The sequence below is a fragment of the Trichosurus vulpecula genome, chromosome 5 (assembly GCF_011100635.1).
Source record: "Trichosurus vulpecula isolate mTriVul1 chromosome 5, mTriVul1.pri, whole genome shotgun sequence".
Taxonomy (NCBI): Eukaryota; Metazoa; Chordata; class Mammalia; order Diprotodontia; family Phalangeridae; genus Trichosurus; species Trichosurus vulpecula.
Window position 1 is genome coordinate 141,730,082 of NC_050577.1, and position 24,298 is coordinate 141,754,379.

General features: G+C 36.0%; 2 protein-coding genes across 2 annotated transcripts in view; both read left to right on the forward strand.

Annotated features, from left to right (window-relative positions):
* IMMP2L (inner mitochondrial membrane peptidase subunit 2) overlaps positions 1-24,298 on the forward strand; it is a 458,439-nt gene that overhangs the window by 97,033 nt on the left and 337,108 nt on the right. The window lies entirely within an intron of this gene.
* Positions 3,769-4,125, forward strand: LOC118850067 (histone H2A.Z-like). The gene is made up of 2 exons (XM_036759267.1): positions 3,769-3,963; positions 4,012-4,125. Exons 1-2 carry the CDS (start codon positions 3,769-3,771, stop codon positions 4,123-4,125), a joined length of 309 nt encoding a protein of 102 aa, XP_036615162.1.

The following is a 24,298-nucleotide window of genomic DNA, read 5'->3' on the forward strand; positions in this document are numbered from 1 at the left end:
GGATAGACCTCACTCAGAGACCATCCAGGCTGTCCTGGGATGGAGCCATGCTTCCCTCTGCTGTTTTGTGGCTTCTGCAGTTCTAGAATTGGTTCAGAGCCATTTTTTACAGGTTTCTGGAGGGACTCGGCAGGGAGCTCACACTAGTCCCTGCTTTCCAGCTGCCATCTTCGCTCCGCACCTCAGTAAGTTCATGTTAAGGGGAAGATTTTCAAAGAATCCTTCTGCAGAATTTCTTTATGACTGGATATACAAAGAACCCTTGCTTCTTGGTTTAGTAACATTAAACACAAAATCAGAAGGAGGAAGGGGGAGAGAGGAAGACAGATAGAGAGACAGAGACAGATATACACACAGACAGAGAAACAGAGGCATACAGAGACAGGGATGATGAGAATTTGGATGGCCGAATAAAAGTAATCGATCTGTTCATTCTGACCAGTGAACACAGTGGCTTGGTGAGAGATGATGTTTACAAAGCTAAAGGTTTTGCCCTGAGAAGCTGAAATTGTGGGTTTCCTTGAAATTCTGTAGATTGAAATGTTAGCTTCTTTTCAAGGTTTACCTATGATCCCAAAGTGATATAGAATTTCATTGCAGAATTCCAGAAAAAAAAAGACACCCTGAGTAATGTCTTTTTTCTGAAATTCATAAGTATGAGCAGAGGAGTTCTTTATTCTTGTCCAAGGTAAACTATCTGTTGGCTGCTGGAGTAGGTGGAAATAAAATGAGAGGCTGGCTGTACCAGTTTTAAATTAAGAATGCTTTTGTTATGTTAAGAACTTCTCATTATAAAGCAACTCTCATTTGAACAGAAGTAAAAAAAATTATTTTTAAACTATGCTTCTTCAATAAGTATACCTCTTTTTAAACAGGATACAGGTCAGATGAAAGAATGGTGACACTCATAAGAAAGGAAACTCCTATTCCTTAGGTTTACTCGTATTGTGGATCAAATCATACAATGATATTGTGGATCAAATGCATAGTGTATCTCTCTCACTTTATCAGCATTTAAGTCTCAAAATCAGTGCATATTACACCTCATGACAGGTGTTTGTTATTTTTTTCTTTCCTTGTTCCCAGACACTCCATTCAAATCTAGGTCTTCTGAATCCAAATAAATGTTTCTTTTTCTTTGTATGACATAAGTATTGAATGCTGTGAAAGGGAAGCAGTGTTAAGACCCAGATGACACAAAATGAGTCTGTGCTCAGTATGAAGTCAAAGCAAATCCTTTTGTGAAAGTGAAATTATATGAATATTAAAAATATTAGGGTAAATAGGTTAAGGATGGTTAGAGTAGATGTAGATATTACCATAGTAAGCATATTATCTAATCAGAACACTAATTATAAAGATAATGTAATTTTAAGCAGTTAGTATACAAGTTCAAACATTTTTCATATGGGTGGAGCCTATTGCATTGTCATCAAGTGATGTCCAATTATCAGATGTGGAGGCTTTGTTAACAATGTAGCATGAGGGCCCAAGGGACTCAGTCTCCATGTGAAAAGACCAGTGTATCCATTAAACAGAGTTCCCTACAATTTGGGGAAATATTTTAGCCACTACACATACATAATTCAAACTCACATATGTGTATATGCATATTTATATGTACATATGTATACACACAATTATATACATATATGTATGTATGTGTATATGTGTGTATGCACACACACTCACACTGCAGTCTCACTATCCACCAATTCATTCATAAATATTTTAGATATTTATTATGTAAAGAAAACCGCACTAATAATATACAATATCATATGATCTATGCATTGGAGGATTGCTTAAGACAGCGCTATATAAGTCCTGAGGATAAAATTGTCATGGGGGGAAGAAGAGAAAGATAGATCAGGGAAAATTTCATGGAATTATAGTACCCAAAATGTCACCAAAGTGCATATTCCTTGCATAAGTCAAAGCTACATAATAGTCAGTCCAAAAAAGAAATAATGCTATTGTATTACATTCTATGGACATTTATATTCTCTCAACTATGTATTCATAATATAAAAAGAATTTATCATAGGAATCTTTTTTTTAAATCAGACATAAGACAGAAAAATAAAAACAATAAAAACTATAACTACTATGGACAACTACTTACTTCTTTGACCCTGGTCAAGTCCAACAGTCTAACTTACATTTGAACTTTTGCTTTGAGTATAGACCATGTCTTGATGCCACCCCTCCCACGACCACAAAGCTGATATCTTGCTTCTTATTGTGGGTTTCCTCCTTTAGGGTACAAAGGCCTTTACTAGTTCCCAGTTAGGTTCAAAACAACCCCTCCTATTCAGAATCAATCAAGCTTATCCATTTAGTGAAGACTAAATGGCCTCCAGTCATTTGGTGACCCCCTATTTGGATGGATTTATGATTTCATCAATATGAGTATTCCCTCCAAAAATTCAATTCAATAAATATTTAAGGACCTATGCTCAGACTCTATGCTGTGACTTATCCACGTCTGCCCATTCTGTGTAACTCTTGCCCATGTCCTTCCATAAGCTTGCTAAATGGTCCACACTGTGTGCTGAGTGCTTTTCCTTATTTTTCCAACTCAGAAGGATACAGATGAAGGAGGCAAGCTATCTATAAATCGTCTCTTGCTATCACCAGTTAATCAACTCATTTTCTTTTTCACACGTACATTTATTGGATAATATACCTTACTCAGCTCCTCCTTCATTTTTTTGTCTGTCATATGCTGCAGCTTATTCATACCCACCTTGTTCCTTCCCTCTGTTGACCTTTGGGTGCACTCCCTTTCATTTCCTCAAAGAATCTCAGTCAATTCTTTCATTGTATGATGTGTTCTGCTATGGGATATTATGAGCAGAAGGCTGACTGTTCCTTTCTTATTCCTTTTTCAATGATGTCCTTGATGCTTGTACAGATTATTCTCATGAAATTTTGTAGAGATATGAAAGTGGGCATCCGATTTTTTAATATTTTCTTGATGACCAATTGTTTGGTGACAAAAAGGCCTAAAACTTTCCTAAAATTTTGGTATTCTCCACTTTTTTTAGGTATCTTGAGAATCCATTCATTAGTGACCTAAAGCTGAGTGGCCCCCAAACAAAATTAATGCAGTTAAAAGTATAATGGAAATAGCAAACTGCAGGGAAAAACACACAGAAAACCTTTATAGAAAATTGCCCTGATACAAATCAGAAATCTGAGATATATAACAAACTAATATAACCACAAAAAATCTGTTGCTGAATAGAAAAATGTTCAAAGCCTATGAACAAGCATTTCTCAAAAGGAGAAATAAAGGCTGTTAGCAAGCATATGAAAAGTATTCAGGATCATCAGTTATTGGAAAATTATAATTAAAACAACTAGGAGTTTACACCTCACACTCACTAATACACTGTTGGTAAAGAAGTAAATTCATCTAATCAGTCTGGAAAGCAACTTGGAAATATATTTTAGAAATCACTAAAATGTACAAAACCTTTAGAGAACAAAGTGAGGAAAACGATCATATCCAAGAACAACAACAAAACATTTATAACAACTTTTTAGTAATAGCAAAGAACTAGAAAATAAGGCACCTATCAGCTGTAGAATGGAAAAACAAAACATGATTTATGAATTTAATTGTATACTATTGTGTCATAAGAAATGGTAAAAGAGGGCATTTTGAATTGTAGTGCACCAGAGCAGTAGCTGGTGGGAGGTGTTTGCCGTCCATTCTCTCTGGTGAGCATGTGTGCAAGAGAGCTTCACACACATCTCAAAATGGCTGGTGGGAAAGCTGGAAAGGACTCTGGAAAGGCAAAGACAAAGGTAGTTTCCAGCTCCCTGAGGGCTGGCTCTCAGTTCCCAGTGGGCCTCATTCGTCAGTTTTGGAAGTGTCTGACAAGGAGCCTTGGACAGGTGGGAGCCCTCACTGCTGTGTACAGCACAGCCATCCTGGATTATCTAACTGCAGAGGTTTATCAAAAGACTTAGGTGAAGCTCATTACTCCTCACCACTTGCAGCTTGCCATTTGTGGGGATGAAGGATTGGACCCTCTTATTAAGGCAACAATTGCTGGTGGTGGCGTGATTCCACACATCCATAAATCTCTGATCAGAAAGAAAGGACAACAGTGAGGGTACCTGGATTCCATGTTATCTCAGGACTTTTAAGAACTGTCCAGTGTTAGTGATTTCCAGTGGACTGTATCTCTGTGAAAACTAAAATTTTGCCTTTTTGTAATTCTTTTTTGATTAAATTGGAAGCTTAGTCTTCTAGCCAACTGAATTTCTACATTGAAGTCTTAACTGTTTTTAAGTGTTACTGTGGCTTAAAAGAAGCTATTGATTCTGACATAGTGGGCTCTGATTGAGTTGAATATTTTTAAAAATCTGTTTGGATATTAATTATGATGCAGAAGTTATAGTAACCAACATTTGGTTTAGTACAGACTTTTATTTCCACTCTGGTGAACAAGTTGAATGAAGGTCATTTCCACCACCACCCCCCCCAAAAAGAAAGAAAGAAAGAAATGGTGAAAGAGAAAGTTTCAGACAAATCTGGGAAGATTTGATGAACTGATGGAGAGTAAACTGAGATGAACCAGAAGAACAATTTGTACGATAACAACAACACATTGAAGGCAAATAGCTTTAAAATACTTAAGAACTCTGATCATTTCTAGATGTAGCTATGTGGCCTGGTGGAGAGAATACTGGATCCAGACTCAGGAAGACCCAAGTTCAAATGTAGCCCCAGGAAGTTAGTAGCTGCATGACCCTGGGCATTATAGTTAACCTCTGTCTGACTGAGTTTTCTTAACTGCAAAATGCAAATAGTAATAGCATCTACCTTCCAGGGTTGCTGTGAACATCAAATGACATATTCATACTTTGTGCCTGCACATAGTAGGTGCTTAATAAATCTTTCTTCCTTCCTTCTTTGCAATGACCCAACACAATTCCCAATGACAGTTTATTAAAGATGTTACCCTGCTCAAGACAGAGAAGTAATCAATTCAAAGTAAAGAATGAAACTTTAATGTTTGGACATGTCTTGTGTAGCAATGTGTTTTGTTTTAAAAAATGCACATTTGTTACAAGGGCTTTGATGATCTTTCCTTCTTACTTTGCTTATTTTTTTCCCCATTTTGACAAGTGAAATTAAAGAACAAAAAAAAATTCCAAAAAGAAAAAAGAAAATAAGAAAAGTGGCTAAATGAGATATTTAAGAAAAACAAACAAACAAACAGATGAGGACAAGAAGTGAGCCTTCAAAATAATATGTTGAATTTATTCTAAAATTAAAAATAAAAGCAAGGTGCCTATAGTATGGATCCATAGGTTTGTGCACGATCTTCATTTTCTCTTCTGGTTTGTGTGTGGAAATGCTCATCTTAATTTGGTTTTTAGAATTAAAATTTAAGAAGTAATAATAACAATTGAAAGGGGAAAAACAAGACTCTGCTGTCTCCAATATGGACTTCTGTGTGTGTTTCATCTTATCTGATTATTTTTCCCATCTTTGTTTTCCTTAGTTCTCTTTTTGCTTGTGTAGTATTAATGTTCTTGATGTTCAGATACAAATGTGATAGCGCTTTTCTCATTGATGGTAAAAAGAATTTGTTATAAACAATCCGATGATGGATCTTTCCTATTTTTCATCTCCCTGTTGTTCTCCTTTCTCTTTAATACTCTTTTCATGTTCTCTCTTCATATTATTTCATGCCCTCAGACTGTTTTTTCCTCTTAGTTGGAGCTCTCTCTTAACTTTTTATGGTTATTTTTTTCATCTATTGCTTTCCCCTGTTTTGTTAGTCAATAATGCTCATAGTTTTGTTTGTCACTTTGTCATTGTTTCTCTCTCTCTCTCTCTCTCTCTCTCTCTCTCTTCCTTCCATTCTTCCTCTCTCTCTGTCTTCCTTCCTTTCTTTGTTTCTCCCTTCCTTTCTGCCTTCCTTTCTGCCTTTCTTTTTGCCTTTCTTTTTTCCTTCCTTCTTTTATTCTTCCTCTCTTTCTTTCTGTCTTTCTCTCTCTCTCTTTCTCTCTCTCTCTTTCTCTTTCTTTCTTTCTTTCTTTCTTTCTTTCTTTCTTTCTTTCTTTCAGAGATCACACCAACATAATTGACTCACACTCATGCCCTCTGTCTATGTAGACTCCTTCTAACTGCCCTAACAAGTATTTTTTTCATTAGATTTTTTATCTTTAGTTTACAACACTCAGTTCCACAAGTTTTTTAGTTCCAAATTTTCTTCCCATCCCTCCCCTCTCCCATCCCCTGCAAGACGGCATGGAAGCTGATATATGTTCTACATATACCTTCTCATTAAACTTATTTACACAATAGTCAAGTTATAAAGAAGAATTATGACCAATGGAATGAATCATGAGAAAGAAGAAACAAAACCCAAAAAAAAGGAGAAAAAAAAAGAGAGCAAATAGTTTGCCTCAATCCGGGTTCAGACTCCGTAGTTCTTTCTCTGGATGTAGATAGCTCTTTTCATCATGAGTCCTTTGGAGCTGTCTTTGAACCTTGTACTTCTGAGAAGAGCCAAGTCTATCAAAGTTAGTCATCACAGAAGCAATATGACTGTGGTTGTGTACAATGTTCTCCTGGTTCTGCTGCCCTCACTCAGCATCAGATCATGTAGGTCTTTCCAGGTTATTCTGAAGTCAGTATCTTCCCCATTTCTTATAGTACAATAGTATTTCATTACATTCATATACCACAACTTTTTTAGCCATTCCCCAATTAATGGGCATCCCCTTGATTTCCAATTCTTTGCCACCACAAAAAGAGCTGCTATAAATATTTTTGTACATATGGGTTCCTTTCCCACTTGTATGATCTCTTTGGGATACAGCCGTAGAAGTGGTATTTCAGGGTCGAAGGTTATGCACATTTTTATAGCCCTTTGGTCATAGTTCCAAATTGCTTTCCAGAATGGCTGGATCCATTCACAACCCCACCAACAATGTAATGGTCATATGTGTGTATGCGTGTGTGTGTGTGTGTGTGTGTGTGTGTGTATGTATATATACATATATATCATTGTCTATGATCCCATTTACCAAAGAAAAATAGTCTCCTTGATTATCTCTTTTAATTATGTTTTTGTTGTTGTTGTTGTTCTTGCTTTGTCTGAGATCATGGTTTCTACTCTTGTCTTTTTTACTTCAGTTGAGACATAATAAATTTTAACCCTATGCCTGTCTCTCTGTTTCAACTGTGTCTCTTGTAAACAACATATTGTTGGGTTCTGGTTTATAATCCACTCTGCTGTCTGCTTCTGTTTGATGGGTAAGCTCATCTCAGTTACATTCATAGTTATGATTACTAACTTTGCATTTCCCCACATACTACTTTCTTCGTTTTTCCTTCTCCCCCTCTTTTCATCCTCTCCCGCATCAAAATTCTCTTTTGCTTCTGACTGCTGCCTCCCTTAATCTACCCTCCCTATTATCATCCTCCATATTTCTTTTATCCATTTACTTCCGATATTTTGTTATTTTGGTAAGATATAGTGCTATAAACAACTGAGTGCATATATATATATATATATATATATATCTTTTCTCTCTTTGAACCAGTTCCAAAGAGAGTGAGGTTCAAGCATTGCCCACTATCGCCCTCTATTTTCCTGTCCACCATAAAAGTTCTTCTTTGTTCACCTCTTTTGTTTGAGAAAATTTCCCCATTCTTGTCTTCCTTCCCTCTTCAACCAGTGCATCCACTTTGTCACTGTTTTTCTTTTTTGCTTTTTTCTTTCTTTCTCTCTCTCTCTCTCTCCCTTCCTTCCTTCCTTTCTCTCTTCCTTCCTTCCTCTCTCTCTCTTCCTTCCTTCCTCTCTGTCTTCCTTCCTTTCTTCATTTCTCCTTTCCTTTCTGCCTTTCTTCCTTCCTTCCTTCCTTCTTTCTTTCTTTCTTTCTTCCTTTCGAAAATCACACCAACATAATTACTCACACTCATGCCCTCTGTCTATGTAGACTCCTTCTAACTGCCCTAACAATAATAAAGTTCTTAGGAGTCACAAGTATTATCTTCCCATATAGAAATGGAAACAGTTCAAATTTATTGAGCCACTTATTGCTTTTATGATTCTCTTAAGTCTTGTGTTTGAATATCAAATCTTCTATTCAGCTCTGATGTTTTCATCAGGAATGCTTGAAGTCCTCTCATTAAATGTCTATTTTTTTTAACCCTGAAGGATTATACTCCGTTTTTCAGGGACTGGTTATTTGTTGTAACCCTAGCTCCTTTCCCTTACAGAATATTATATTCCTAGCTCTCTACTCTGTTAATCTGACAACTGATAAATCTTGTGTGATCCTGACTGTAGCCACACAATATTTAAATTGTTTCATTCTGGCTACATGCAATATTTTTTCTTTGACCTGGGACCCTGTAACAGCAAGCACCCTGGCACACCCAGGATGGCCTGCTAGCACAGGTTCTTTGATCTGTTTTCTTAAAGCAAAGGCACTTTTAAGGGGTCAACAATCTTACTTTAATTACACTTACTAGTTCAGGGGAAAGGTCAGCACCCTGAACATGGTGAAAATGCATAGAAATTATAGGCAGAGAAATTAGCACAAAGATCAACAGACAGGGCTCCAACTGTCTGAACAAAGTAATACAACCACCTACATTCACCACCATATTGGGGGAGCATTTTCATCTGAGTAGTTGGAGGGGCTCTTAACAAAAAGGCTACTCAGCATCCCATCCAGGGAATCAAAAGGTCCTTTTCATGAGCAAACCGCCAAAGCAAAATCTCACCTCAGAACATATGTGCACTTTTGGCTAATAGGCTCAGAACCAGAAGGCATCACTACTCTTGTAACTCAGTGCCTAATTAGCTTAGTGCCAAAAGGTATGAAAGCCTTCCTACAAGCAAGCCTCCACGTAACCAAGCTCCTTCCCCAATGGGATCTATGTGACTCAGGAAGTATCATAGCTATGATTGAACACATGTGGTCACGTAAGCCTATTAATGGATGGAGAAGATCTTCCTATTCCATTACCATTACAGACCTCTGGAATTAGTATATAATATTCCTGGTAGTTTTCATTTTGGAAACTCTTTCAGAAGGTGATCCATGGATTCTTTCACTTTCCAGCTTATCCTTTGGTTCTAGGATATCAAGGCAGGTGTCCTGTATAATTCCTTGAAATATGATACCTAGACTCTTTTTTTGATCATGGCTTTAAGTTAGTACAATAATTCTTAAGTTATCTCTCCTTACTCTATTTTCCAGGTTATTTGTTTTTCCGAGGAAGTATCTCACATTTTCTTCAATTTTTTTTTCATTCTTTGGATTGTGTTTGATTGTTTCTTGATGTCTCATGGAGTCATTAGCTTCCATTTGTTCAATTCTAATTCTTAAGTAATTATTTTATTGAACAAGGTTTTTAACCTCCTTTTTCATTTGGTCAATTCTGCTTTTTAAGGAGTTCTTTTCTTTAGCAAATTTATATGTCTCTTTTATCGTCAGGCCAATTCTGTTTTTAAAGATTACTTTTTTTAGTTAAGTATTTCCTTTTGCCTCTTTTACCAAGCTGTTAAGTCTCTTTTCATAATTTTCTTGCTTTGCTCTCATTTCTTTTCCAAATTTTTCCTCTACTCCTAGCCCTTTCTTTAACTCTTCCAGGAATTCTTCTTGGCCTTGTTTTTAATGAGTATGTTTTTCTTTGAGGCTTTACTCATAGGTGTTTTCACATTGTTGTCTTATTCTGAGTTTGTTTTTTTTTTGTCTTCCCTGCCATTGTAGTAGGTATTGCTGATTATTCTTTTTTTATTGTTTCCTAATTTTGCAGCCTATTTGTATTTAATGTAAAAGTTGGGCTCTGCTCACCTAAGCGTGGAGAGGCATTATCCTAAGCTTCAGGGTTTTCTTGCCATTGTTTTTAGAGCTAGTTGTGACACTGAACAATTTTTATTGCTTCCAGGGTGGTATGATGCAGGAAGAGATGTGCTCACTACTCTTCTGGTCTGTGCTGTGGTCTTTACCCAGAAAGGGCTTCTTCGTCTGCAGCCACAAGTGCTAGCACTATTCTTGGCCCTTGAACTGATTGTTATCAGGCCCCCTGCTTCCCTGTGACAAACCACAGGGACTCAGCTCTGCCCTAGAACTGAGTATAGGCAATGAATTTGCCAGTCAAGACCATCTGCACCCCAATGCCAGCAAAGGGTGCCATGCAATCTCTTTCTGACTAGTTGTCCAACCCCATTATCTTTTCTAAAAAGCTTAGAGCTCCAAAGCTGCTGCTGCTGTTGAAGCACCTCCAAAGTCTACTACTGCTGTTATACCCATATACACTCTGGGTTAGCCCCAACCCTGGTGTCACAGACCTCTCCTGCAGACTTTCTAAGTTGTCTTAGTTTGGAAAAATATCTTACTCTGACCTTTTGTTGGCTTTGCTATTCCAGAATTCACCTTGATAGCTGCCTGTACTATGTACCCCGCCCCCACACCCCAATTGCATTTATCACAAGATATTTTTTGCTGATTTTATCATGCCCGCATTTTGTTTTGAAGACATTGTGTATGATAATTTAATTTGAAGGGTTTGTTGAATACTTTTTAGGGGTAGCTAAGTGGTATATGGATAGACTTCTGGGTCTGAAGTCAGGAAATATCATCTTCTTGAGTTTAAATCTGGCTTTGTGTACTTACTTTGGGCAAGTCACTTAACTCTGTTTACCTCAGTTTCCTCATCTGTGAAATGAGCTGGAGAAGGAAATGGCAAATCACTAACGTAGACTTGCCAAGACAACCCCAAATGGAATCACAAAGAATCACTCATGACTAAAAATTGACTGAACAACAAACAGTAACAAAAATTAAATTCTTTGAAGAAATTCTATATTATCTCATTAAAAGTTGCAGAGTTGCCAGCCTGCATTACTATAAGATGTTTCTTCCTCTTAGAGTTGCCTATACCCATGGAATCAGAGGTCCAATCTGCAGTCCTATCCCCTGAAACTAGTAGTGGCACAAAAGTAAGTTACCTTGATGTTTTTGTTTGTTTGGTTGGTTTTTTTGAAAACATTCTTCCTAGGCACTACAATGGTAGATGACCAGGTGTCCCAAGAAGTGATGTTTCTGTTGTCTTTGGATGAATAATTAAAAAAGAAGAGCCAACCAAACAAAAACTACCCTGATTCTTAGATTTGCCTCTCCATGTGAAACTTGTGTGTTCAGCTGTTTATCTGCAGCTTCCTTTTGTCTCTTGCTTTCATTCTGCAAGTTATTAAGGTGGTTCACATGTATATGTATCTATACACAAATATACATATATTTGTGAATGTATCTATTCACTTATTGAGAGTATCAATAGTTAAGCAGATAAGAGAATGCAGAACTTGTTTCTGTCATCTATTCATTCAGTGTCAAGAGGAGCATTGAGATTCTTAGAACAGCCATAGTTCAAAGTTGTCATAGAATCTGATTCTCTTGTCATTATAGGATGGGCTGACAGCATAGGATTAAAACTTTTGTCACAAATTTTAAACCTCATATAGACAGCCTAGGGATAATAGTTACACAAGAAGCAAGGATTAAAAAAACTCATTTGTTAATATGTAGAAATTTGGTTTTATGAGAAATTCATTTGAAATCCTTATGTCAAATCATAGGATAAGTATCTTTCCATAAGAAGCAATCCCTTACAGATTAAAAAAAAAGTAGCTATGATCATGATCTCTGGGCACAGTATTATTTGTCTTATGTCCTTGGGCTTAATCCTTTCTCAATTTCTTTTAACATATTGAGTTTACTGCTGCTCATTTTGGTTTTTAAAATGAATGAGGATTTTTTTTTTTAATTTGTTGAATGGAAAGCAGTCTGCTGACGAGACTGAGGGCTTTTGAGTTCTATTCCTAGTTCTACCACTAAGTGGCCAAGCAGGTCATTAAACTACTCTAATTTCTTTTTAAAAATATTTAATTTATTTATTTTCAGTTTTCAACATTCATTTCCATAAGTTTTAAATTTTCTCCCCCTCCCTCCCCAAAATGGCATGCAACCTGATATGTGCTTTACACATCCATTCCTATTAAACACATTTTCACATTAGTCATGGTGCATGGAAGAATTATAACGAATGGGAGAAACCATGAGAAAGAAAACAAAACAAAACAAAAGAGAAAAGAGTCTGTTTCACTCTGCATTCTAACTGCATAGTTCTTTCTCTGGATGTAGATGGCATTTTCCATCATGAGTCCTTTGGAAAAGTTTGAGGTCCTTGAATTGCTGAGAAGGGCTAAGTCCATCAAAGTCAGTCCTTGCATAGTGTGGCTGTTACTGTGTGCAGTATTATCCTGGTTGCGCTCACTTCACTCAGCATCAGTTCATATAAGTCATTCCAGGTTTTCCTGAAGTCTGTCTGTTCATCATTTCTTATAGCACAATAGTATTCCATTACATTCATACACCACAACTTATTCAGCCATTCCCCAATAGATGGGCATGCCCTCAATTTCCAGTTCTTAGTTCTTGGCCACCACAAAAAGAACTGCTATAAATATTTTTGTACATGTGGGTCCTTTTCCCATTTTTTATGATTTCTTTAGGATACAGCCTTGGAAGCAATATTGTTGGCTCAAAGGGTATGTGAATTTTTATAGCCCTTTGAGCATTAAACTCCTCTAATTTCTGCTGTTGTAGAAGGAAGAGATTGACCTAGATGGTCTCTAATCTCCTTTTGAACTCAAAAAAAATATATATATAGTCTTCAGTCATTCATTTTCAGGCACTGCATGAGAATCTTTAGGAATTTAACCCATTATGATAATTTTATGAGCAGCATATAAACAAGTGAATTTTTTTTCCTTCTGAAATACACCATCCACTTCTAGGAGTATGCATTTTTAATGTGATCACAAAGAATAATCTTCCTATAACTTTGTTTAGTTTTGACCATCTATTTTGGGCCACTTCTAGAAATATTTTTTCCAGAAAAAAGAAATATATATACATATATATGTGTATATATATATACACACACATATGTATGTATGTATATATGTATGTATATATATTTTACTTCAGGGCCTTGATTCCATATGAATTAAAGGAACTGGAGATGTTTCTTAGCTAGACAAGTTAGCTATAGTCCAGCATTAAAGGTCTGACATATGGCAGAGGGACTGGATTTTCTCTTTGATCCCACAAGGAAAGAACCAGGAATAATAATAAGGGGCCTAAATTACAATGAAGCATGCTTGGGCTTGATGTCAGCAAACAAATACAAACTTCCTGTCACAGCCAATGGTATGCTGGAGCCACCTTGGTTTGGGAGAGCCGATTGTAAAATTTTCATTGTGAGCATTTAGTCCTTACAGATCAGCAAAACCTACATATCTGGGCTTTGTTTACTGTTCTGTTAATTGTTTAGACTTACCAAGTCTAAATGTTAACACATTTAACATTAGTGTTAATGCAGATTATACTTTAAAAAATATTATGCCTTTTGTCAGAGAGCCAGTTGTTGAAACACTTACCAGCACACTCATGATTATAATATCCCAAAGTGGAAAATTCTGCCTCCTGAAGATGTGGTTTTTCTCTCACTGGAGGTTTTCAGTTAGAAGCCAGATGAGCAATCATTGGGTATATTATAGAGATGATTCCTTTTTAGTTAGTGGTTGGATTAGTTGGCAGCTAAGGTCCCTTTTAACTCTAATGTTTTGTGATTTTGTGATGTGACAAAATATCTATATCTATCTATCTATCTATCTATCTATCTGTCTATCTATCTATCTATCTATCTATCTATCTATCTATCTATCTATCTGTGTATGGGCATTCCTATAGCCTAGTTCTCATTCTGTGCTTCTACCAATCTGGATTGAAAAGAGTTTGAAACTTCAGATTGCATCCTTAGACTATTCTAATGTTAAATACTTAGTACAAATACCTCATTTCATGCCTACTAATTAACTTTACAAGCAGCTACACCACTGGTATGTTTGGTCCATCTATAAGGTCCATCCTAGCCTAGCCTTAATCACTGAATGGGCATTGCCTCAGTCAAACTGAGACCTGGGAAAGATCTTAACTTAAAAAGAGCACCTGAGGCCATCTCCAGTCATCCTGATATATATCTTCTCATTGGATAAAGATGGCTATGGAGGAGAAAGTGAGGCTGGTGATTTTGCACGGTCCTCCCTCACTTAAATCCAATTCACTTTCGAGTCATGGCATCACCTTCTCCATGTCATAGTCTTATTCAAGAACTAAGGACAAACAACAACAAACAATAACTACAAAAACAACAAACGTCAGTTGTTTAGCAAGCCTATGAACAGCATTATCAGAGGAAAAACCATCAAAGTAGCTCAATTCTCTAAATAGGCCTAAATCCACTGTGGTTTTTTTCCCCCCAGAAAACTCTTAGTGAGGGAAGAGTGTATGCCTCAAATTACATTACTTGAAGACTTGTATTTTCCGTTTTGTATCAGCAAAGTTGCTAATGTTACCTGTCACCAGGAGGTTAAAAAACAAAACATCAATAGAAATACAACAATAAACACTCCATAAATATTCCTTCTCCACAAAAGAAAAACCAGGCTGACCTTAAAGAGCTGATTAATTGGAAAGAAAAATGCATAATTCTCTTTGACTATTGACTTAAGAGTAGGTATAACCAGTGTAAGTTGTATTTGGATAGCAGAGAAATTCCACCCCAGCTAATAAATGTTGCAAATAATCTCTACTACATGGATTCCACTTTGCTTCCAAAAAAATCACTGTCTTATTATCATTCAGAGCTACATACTCTAGGACAGAGGTGGGGAACCTGTGGACTCAAGGCCACATGTGGCCTTCTAGGACCTTGGGTCCAACCTTTTGACTGAGTCCAAGGTTTACAGAACAGATCCTTTTATTAAGAAGATTTGTCCTGTGAAATTTGTTTTCATTCAAAGGGCTGCATTTGAAGATCTAGAGGGCCACATGTGGCCTAAAAGCCACAGGTTCCCCAGCCCTGGGCAATGGTCTTTCAAAGTGGTGCATGCTTTGCCTGTGGGTTACATTAGATGATCCATTCAGATGCCCACACTCATTTCCAGGCAGGTAAGAGGGCCAGTAGGCAAGCAATCATTCTCTAGCTCATTCTGCCCCTGTCACCACAACCACCCTCTGCCCCAGCTCTAGCATTATACACCCTTATCATACCCTGGACTGGGCTCTGCATGTTAGTGGTGCATGAGCTCTTAGATGCCAGCCTAGGCTCTTTTCTTCCTTTTTCTCCAGAAGAACAACAGAATCTCATGATAGGCCCAGAAAAGGGATATAAGGGGAGAGTGAAAGGAACACATATAGTACATGAAAGAATGCGGCATCAGTGGGCAAGAGATGAGAGACTACCATAGATGTTGTTACCAGTGGGCTTGGCATTGAAATTTTTAAGCACAGAACTCTCAGATCTGTGACTTGACTCTCAAGACCCACATTTCCCTCACTAAAACATCTGAGAAGCAAATAAAAAAGGGCTAGCCATCACTGGAAAAGCAGACCTACGTAGACATTTTGCAAGTTATCTGCTTCTTCCCACCTGAAGCTGCAACCCTTCAGTCCTGGGAACTCCATAGTCCTTTCTCTGGATGTGGACAGCCTTTTCCATCATGAGTCTTTTGGAATTGCCTTGCATTGCTGAGAAGAGCTAAATCTATCAAAGTTAGTCATTGGACAGTGTAGCTGTTACTGTATACATTCTTCTCTTGATTCTGCTCACTTCACTCAGCATTAGTTCATAAAAGTCTTTCCAAGTTTTTTTGAAGGCTGCCTGCTCATTATTTTTTATAGCACAAAAGTATTCCATTACATTCATATGCCATAACTTGTTCAGCCATTCTCCAATTGATGAGCATCCCCTCAATTTCCAATTCTTTGCCACAAAAAGAGCTGCTATAAATATTTTTGTACATGTGGGACCTTTTCTCGTCTTTATGATCTCTTTGGGATACAGAGACCTATAAGTGGTATTGCTGGGTCAAAGGGTTTTGTTTATTATTCTCATAGAGGCATATTCAATAATATTCGAGTTTGAAGGATGTTTGATAGTTAATTCATTTTAAGTAGTATGGTGTTTTAAGCAAAATGGCCATTTGAGGAAGTTAGGGATCCTAGTTCAAATCTAACCATTATTTATGGAATGTCATTTGGGTCAACGTAATTAAATTAAATATGGAAAGTCTGTGTCTACGGAAAGTGAGTGTCTACTTTGTTTAAGGTACTGGGCAACGTGATATGGATAAAAAGTTGAAAATGAAAACAGTCCTTGCCCTCAAAGTGGTTATATACTACCGGGAGAAAGCAATATATACACTGATAAGTATATACAAAATCCCTGCATATACACAGTAAATAAAAATAATTGGGAGCAGGGATCTAGCATTTGGGTATATCAGCAAAGGCCTCATGTGGAAGGGGCATTTAAGTTGTCCTTCAAAGGAAAGTAGGTATTCTGTAGGTAGAAGTGAGTAATGGGTACATTTCAGGTGTGGCAGAAAGCCTCTGCAAAATTACAGAAGAGTGAGGTGAAATGGTGTGTATGGGGAGCAGCAAGTAGAAATCACAAGATTTAGAAAAAAGAGATTAGATATGTGAGGTGAGGGGAGTAAAAAGAATGGTTTCCAGATTATAGAACCAATGTTTTGGAAAAATATTGGTTCCATCAACAAAAATAAAGGAGTTAGTAGAAAGGTCTAGGTTCATTGAATGGTTATGTTCTCTTTTTAATGTGTTGTACCTGAGATACACATAGGGCATCCAAATGGAGTTGTCTATCAGACAATTAATAATAAACAATCTCGGCCAGAGAGACGAGGGCTGAATTTTGAATTTGGAAGTCATTTTCATAGAGTAGGATTTCTTAGTATTTTTGTACCATGAACCTGTTTGGCAATCTAGTGAAGCCCTAGAACTCCTTTTTAGGATATTTTTTATTGTAATTGAATGGAATGATTAGTTTTGGTTTGAAATTAGATCTATATATATTTTTAAAATGAACCTATAAAAGGAGGAGGAGAAGGAAGATGAGAAAAAGGAGAAATTGGGGAAGAAGGAAGAAGAGAAGCAGAAGAAGGAAGAGGAGGAAGAGGAGGAGAAAGCAATCTTGACAGGCATTGGGAGAGACAAAGAGGTTATAAACACATTTAGAAATACATAAATAAAATTTAAAAAAATAAACTTTTCCAACAGTAAATCAATCAAACAAACAAACACAAGAGGGGTATATCCCTGCAAAGAGAGCAGAATGTGAGTGAAGAGCTAACAAAGAAGAGTGAGAATTGTTCAGATAGGTAGAAAAAGAAACAGGAAAATCTAGTTGCACAGAAACACAAGGAGCATAGAGTAAATAGAAAGAGAGATTAATTTCTGTTGGTATAATCTCATGAGAAAATGCAGTTACTAAGAATGTCTTGAATGTTCCATGTGCCACAGTGTCATTAAAACTTACAACTCAATGATGAAAAAAGAGGCAAAAAAGTTAAATTCAAAAGATATCACATCACACAGCATTTTGGAAACATCCAATAGCTTAATGGTTGTAGCAGGAGGTAAAGGGTGTGTAGAGAGAGGAAACTACCTCCAAAAGAAAGGCAGTAGGCATTGCATTCATAAAGAGAAACCCAGGTATTGTGTGTACATTCATGAAAGCAATTGTATTGAACCTTGTTGGGGAAAAAAAAAAACAAAACAAAATATAATTTTGAACAAAGTGGTTAGCCCTACTAACTGGGAAAATGGAATATAAAAATACACAAATTTCACATAATTCCCAGGTACAGAGGTACTAGGAAGATCAGGATTAATGACTTTGTAGGACAATTCTTTAAAAATATTCATCAAAAAAAAGAAAGAACTCTTGGAAGAGAACAGGAAAACTGTTTGAGAAAAAGGAAAATTTCCATAGAAATAAAATTGATGCTAAATAGCTCACATTTACATAGCTTTTTGTAGTGCTTTTGAGCTCTGTGAAGTAAATTGTGTAAATCTTAGCATTCCCATTTTATGCATTAGGCTCAGATAGGTTAGGTGACTTTACAATGGCCTCACATTTAGTAAATGGCAGAGCTAGGAGTCAAATGCAGGGTTTCTTTCCACTACACTTTGCCACTCTTCTCCTAGGAAATGAATCCAAGAATAAGAATAACTTAATGTAGAAACAAATATAAACTGACATGTACTCAGACTGGTCACTGTGTACTCTTGCTAGGTAGAGAAAAGAAAGAATAAGACAGAACATTTTAGGACATACTTCCAATAGTTCTCTTGAGATATACTCAGCTGCTACCTGTGGCTCTCTGAAGTGCTGTAAGGGAAAGTTACAACTATGATGTGACTCTAAGACAGTAAAAGATACTCTTCTGCCTTCCATGCCTTAATGATGCATGTTGCCAGGACCAATCAATTAATTGATAAACATTTATTAAATACCTACTCTGTGCCAGGCACTGTGCTAAACCCTGGGGATGCAAAAAGGGGCAAACGACAATACTTGTCCTCAAAGAGTTTACAATCTAATGAAGGAGACAGCATGCAAACAAATATATACAGAGCAATACAAACACATACAGAATAAATAGGAAGTAATTAATAGAGGGAAGACACTAAAATGAAGAAGCATTTGGGAAGGCTTCCAGTAGAACAGAAGATTTTAGAACTTAAGGGAAACTGAAGATGAAGGGATAAATCAAACTCATTAATTTTCTAATTGTTAAGTGGATGTAGAACAATTTAGAGAACGCATAAAGAATTTATTTACTCTGACTAATAATAGCACATTTCTCTGTACTTCTCAGTCAATTGTTTTACCGTCAGTACATGATCTGCTGAAGTGAATCATTTGCAAAGGCTGAGTATTTTTTTCTCTTTTTTGTGGGCTTTACATTCGTCAACAAATTCAAACATTTCAATATGCAAAGAAAAACAGAAAAAATTATATATGAACCTGAATTTCCGTTATGTACTTTTTTGAAAGTACATGTTACATTTAGCAAGGATAAGGGCAGAAGCTAAGTATTAGACCTATGATTTCACTGACATGAGGAATTTACAGATAAAGAAAGTTTCTACTATTATATAACATAACATTTTTGTGACTTAGAGCCTTACATAGTTGCCTAGAATTCTGAGGACTTTATAAAAAGACTGACCAAGAGTGACATAGTATTTGTCAGAGATAGGTCTTGATCCCAGGTTTTCCTAGGTTGAGGCAAATTTTCTACTCTTTCCATCACATTTCCTTTAAAAACAGTAGTATTATGAATGTTTTGTGTGTATGTATTTACTTTTGTATATTTTTATATATTTTATTGATTTTTTTGCATCTGTATCATTACCTACTAACTGACCTCCCTTACAAGTAGAAGTACATCCCTATGTACCAAAGCAAAATAAATCAATCCACTGGTTATTTCTTAAAAAAAATGTCTAATCCCTCCCCTGTCTGCCAGAAGGCAGGAGTCATTATCAGTTTTTTAAAGTCATATTTGGTCACTGTTTTGTAGTTTTCAAAGCTATTAGCCTGTACAATATTGTGGTAAACATTTAAATTGTTCCCTAATTCTGCTTATTCTACTGTATTAATTTTTAAAAATCTTCCCAAGTTTCTCTGAATCCACCATGAGTCTAAATTCTCACAGCAAGATATACTCCATTACATTCATATCCCACATTTTGTTCAACCATTCTCTAGTCTAGTTGATGGGCAGCTACATTTTCATTTCTGTGCTAGAGTAAAAGTGCTTCTGTGAATATTTTTTTCATATACTTATCCTTTTCTTCCATATCTGACCTCCTTGTGGTATATGTTTAGTCACATAATAAGCATTTACTAACCCCTTTCTATGTCCCAAGCCCTGTGCTAAATGCTGGGGAATACCAAAAAAGGCAAAAAACAGTTTCTATACTCAAGGAACTTGCATTGTAAAAGGGGAGACAAATATGAAAATAGCTAAGCATGTACAAGATACACACAGAACAGATTGCAAGAAATATCAGAGGGGAGTCTCCAGCAATTAGGAAGAATGGGAAAGGTTTCTTTCAGAAAGTAGGAATTGAGCCGACTTTGGAAAAAAAATAATAAAAGTAGTGGTTTGAAGGGTAGGGATAGTTTGATTTTGGACATAGGTCCAAATTTCCTTCTGTAATGGTTGGAATAATTCACAATTCCCTAAATAGTGGCTGCTATCTCAAAACCTCTTCGACAATTTGTATTTTACTCTTTTATCATTTTTGCCAATCTGGTGAGTATGAGAGAGAACTTCAGAGCTGTTTTGTGTGTTCCCTTTTTTGTTTCTTAAAGACATCTTTGTTTCTCATATAGACTATTCTCATAAAAATTTTTATGAAGGTGAGAAAGTAGGTTATAAGTTTGTTGTTGTTCTTCCAATCTCTTCTTTTGAATATTAGTATCAGCCGTGTGTTTTCCATCCTTTTCATGTGTATTTTCTCTAGTCTGAGATATCTTATAAAAATGACCCCCCAAGATTATCCTGTTTCCTACAGAATTCCTTAGTTCACCTTTACTTAGTCTGGTCCAACCACCCTTGATAACTTTGTTTTCTTAACTATAATTTCTACATCTTTCCAACATGAAAATGGTGATAATTTAATAGATTGTTGTAGAAAAACATACAAATTTGTTCCATTGTCTTCCTCTTTATTGTCCTGTCAGTTTTATCTATTAAGACTCTTGGGATGATGTGGTTCAGTTGGATCTTGGCATGAGATATATAGATTGGCTTTTGTTTCCATTGCTTTTTTTTTTTTTAATCAGGAGGTACTGCTTATAACCTTACACCATATTCCTGTGCGGTATTTTCCAAGTAACTTGTATTCTAAAATTCCACAGTCCTTGGCTGCTTTGGCTTTACCTTGACAAGAAAATGAGGTATTTCATGGCTAAGAAGTTTTCTGCGATCTTCAATATAGACCAAACCTTAAAAATGAACTCATGCATAGTTAGGCATACATTGTATATTCATTTTTTGATGATTACGTGTGAAGTCTAAGCAACTCTTTAAGAGATAAGTTGCAGAGAAGATGCTTACTTACATTGGAGGAGGGCATTTCCACACCAAGGAGTTCACTATACTTGTGTTATCCCATGTCAATTTCCAATCCTATTCTATTTCTGTAATCAGTGATTATTAAGGGACAGGGTATCAATTTCCCTCTTAAAACAAACTTTAATGTGGATTTTAAGAGCCCCATTATTTCATAAGCTCCTATGTTCTAAAGCCTTATTTTGTATTAACAGGGAACCCAAAGGCTTGCTAATGTTTTGGATAGGTAATAAGATAAAAATAGTAGTATACACTGTGCCCAAAGGGATTTCAGCTGTTAAATTAAGTTGATTTTTTTTTCAAAATGGAATTTGGTAGGCTAACTTCAATCTTAAGAAAAAAAAATTGAGTTAAAAAAATTTGACTGCCTTTGAAACCCAAAGCATAACAAAAAAGTACGAAATCTTTTTTGCCTTAAAACAAATGGATTGTAAATACTCATGAGGGTTTTCCATAGGCAATTAGGTGGCACATTGGATATAGCACTCAGCCTGAAATTAGGAAGCACTGAGTTCAAATTGGACCCCAGGAGCCTATTAGCTATGTGACCTTGGGCAAGTCACTTAACCACTATCTGCCTCAGTTCCCTCAACTATAAAATGGGGATAACAATAGCACCTACCTTCTAGGGTTGTTATGAGGATCAATTGAGATATTATTTGTAAAGTTTTTAGATAAGTGTTTGACACATATTGGTTCTTAACACATTTCCTCCCTTCCTTCCTTGACTAGAGACCCGTAAGACTGTTAGATAAATAAGGCCAAAGTCCCCTGATATATTTTAAAGAAAGATAACTTTGCAAACAAAAGCAATAAGTAAATTTATAACAAATATCTATTCTTGGGAAGTAGATCATTACCAGTACATTTTATGAGAAAGATTATTAAAACAATTTTGCTAAAAAAGTCATCCATGTAATACTAATCTGAGTCATTTGTGATAACTCCAATTTGACAATAGGTAAACTGACCATAATATTTTCAAATTTATATTTTCAAGCAGTCCCATCATCATTCAAGTATAAACAAACTGAACAGATATAGGCAAGTCATATAAAGAACTTGTTTTTATTGTCTCAAGCAGTTTTCTCTACATCGATAAACTTGTACATACTAGAATTACTACAATATGTTTTCCTATGACCTAGGGCATTTGATTTAGTAGGATTCAAGGAAAAAATAATGCTGGCGGCATTATAAGTGCTTCATAGCATATTTAAAATGCAATATTCTCAAAAGCACCTTTAAAACTTAAGAACTGAAGTCTATTCAATGTAAATGCATCAAATTATATAAACATTCTAGAATACTTTGTTAGGGTGATAAAGACAAAAATAACTTCCTGCAGGGAAATAAATAGCTCAGTGAAGTTTTATACCAAGGAAAATATATTATCTTTTGTATTCAAGTGAATTTGAGAAACCCGAATTTATTGCAAGATTTTAAGATAGAAAAGTATAATGTTAATGTAGGTCTGTAATAAGATGCTACATGTTTTTAATATGGTAACTCTTTGAGTTTATTAAAAACATACTAATAAGTTTTTGGACCTGTTACCTTTATTAGATCCTAAAGTATTTATTTTGTGTGATTAATTATTTTTAGTAATGAAAACCATTACTGGGCCTTAAGTGAGTTCTTTTTCTGAGCCCCTGTAGCAATTACTACTCACATAATTCACTAGAAATGTATATATAATATCTCTTTAATTGTTGCTGTGAAGTACAGTTGAAATTTGAATCATGGATTTTAGAACTGGGAGTAATTTTAGAGATTATCTATCATAGTTTCCTCAATGTAAGATTTAAAACACTGAAATCCTGAAAGAGGAGGAAGATTTGCTCAAGTTTACACAGGTCATATTGAACAAAGCTAAGGTTCACATACAGGTCCTCTGATCAAATACAGTACTTTTCTAATGGATGAGCCAGTCTCTTATTTAACTTCTCTCAAGTCTGTTTCTTATTGCCTCGTCTAACTTATGCATTCTTTTAGGGCAGATATTATGCCTGGAATGATTTATCCTAATACTGCGACAGATAAGTAATCTCATCAATTTGAGTTTTCCCTATAATGATACAGATTACAATTCGTGTCCTGTCCATGTCCTCCCAAAGGGGTTCATCAGAAGGAGACCAGTGCAGTGCATCTGGTCATTTGGTATTCTTTACTCTTTTTTGATATTTTTTTCTCTGATGACATGATTTCCATCATCTTCCCAGCATATTTCCTTGTTTGCAATGCATGGAGGCCTGCGCATGACCACCATATTCTTCTCTTCAGATGATCCTGAACTTCTGTTCTTTAGAAATTGTAATGTCCATCATTCATATGGATTAATATTGTTACTAAAAAAGATAGTCCTTTGTTCCAGGGAGAAGCTTGGGGTCATTAAAGAGCTTTGTTTCTCTGCCTCTAGTTTAATTTTCAGCCCAACTCATTGTTCATTTGCAATTGTTCATTTGTGCTAGATATAGCCACTGACATATGAACTCTATAATTTGAAAATAGAACTGTGTATCACATGTTGAATGGGAAGCATTCTTTATCATTTGATTCTTCTGATGTAGGAAGCTTGAGCAAACCCTTTTGAATGATTATGGATCTGAGAAGTCACTACAGTATTCCATGACTTGATACAACCTGTACAATGTCATCCACAAATAGATATTAACAAATAATTGAAGACCTATTGTATGTCACACACAGTGCTGTACCTTGTTGGAAATACAAAGAAGCTTACCCTATAGGTGTAAATAGAAAATGCACATTCACACAACAAATGAAAGATGCTTCAGTATGAGCCATATAAGGGTCAGACTAATAGGTACAATGCAGGCAACACATTCAAGGTGCTCAACATTTTAATAGCAGGCAGAAGTGACATTAGAAAAGAATATTAGAAATATTTACTTGCCACCAGGCTAAAATCCTTTGAACTTCTATTCCTGTCTCACTTTTGTCTTCCTTTTATCTATTGTCTTCCAAATTAGATTGTAAACTCCTTGGGAGCAGAAACTTTCTTTTTGCTTGTTGGTATCCTGTGAATTTAGGATAATACCTGGCAGGTAGTAAATGCTCTGTAAGTGCTTGTTGACTCACTGAAGTATGGAATAATCTACTTGGGCTAAAATTCAGATTGATTCTTCACTTTGCCACCTCTCTAAAATCAGTCCCTTTCTTGCTTGACATGGTTAGAAATATATATGAGTATGTGTGTGTGTAAAATA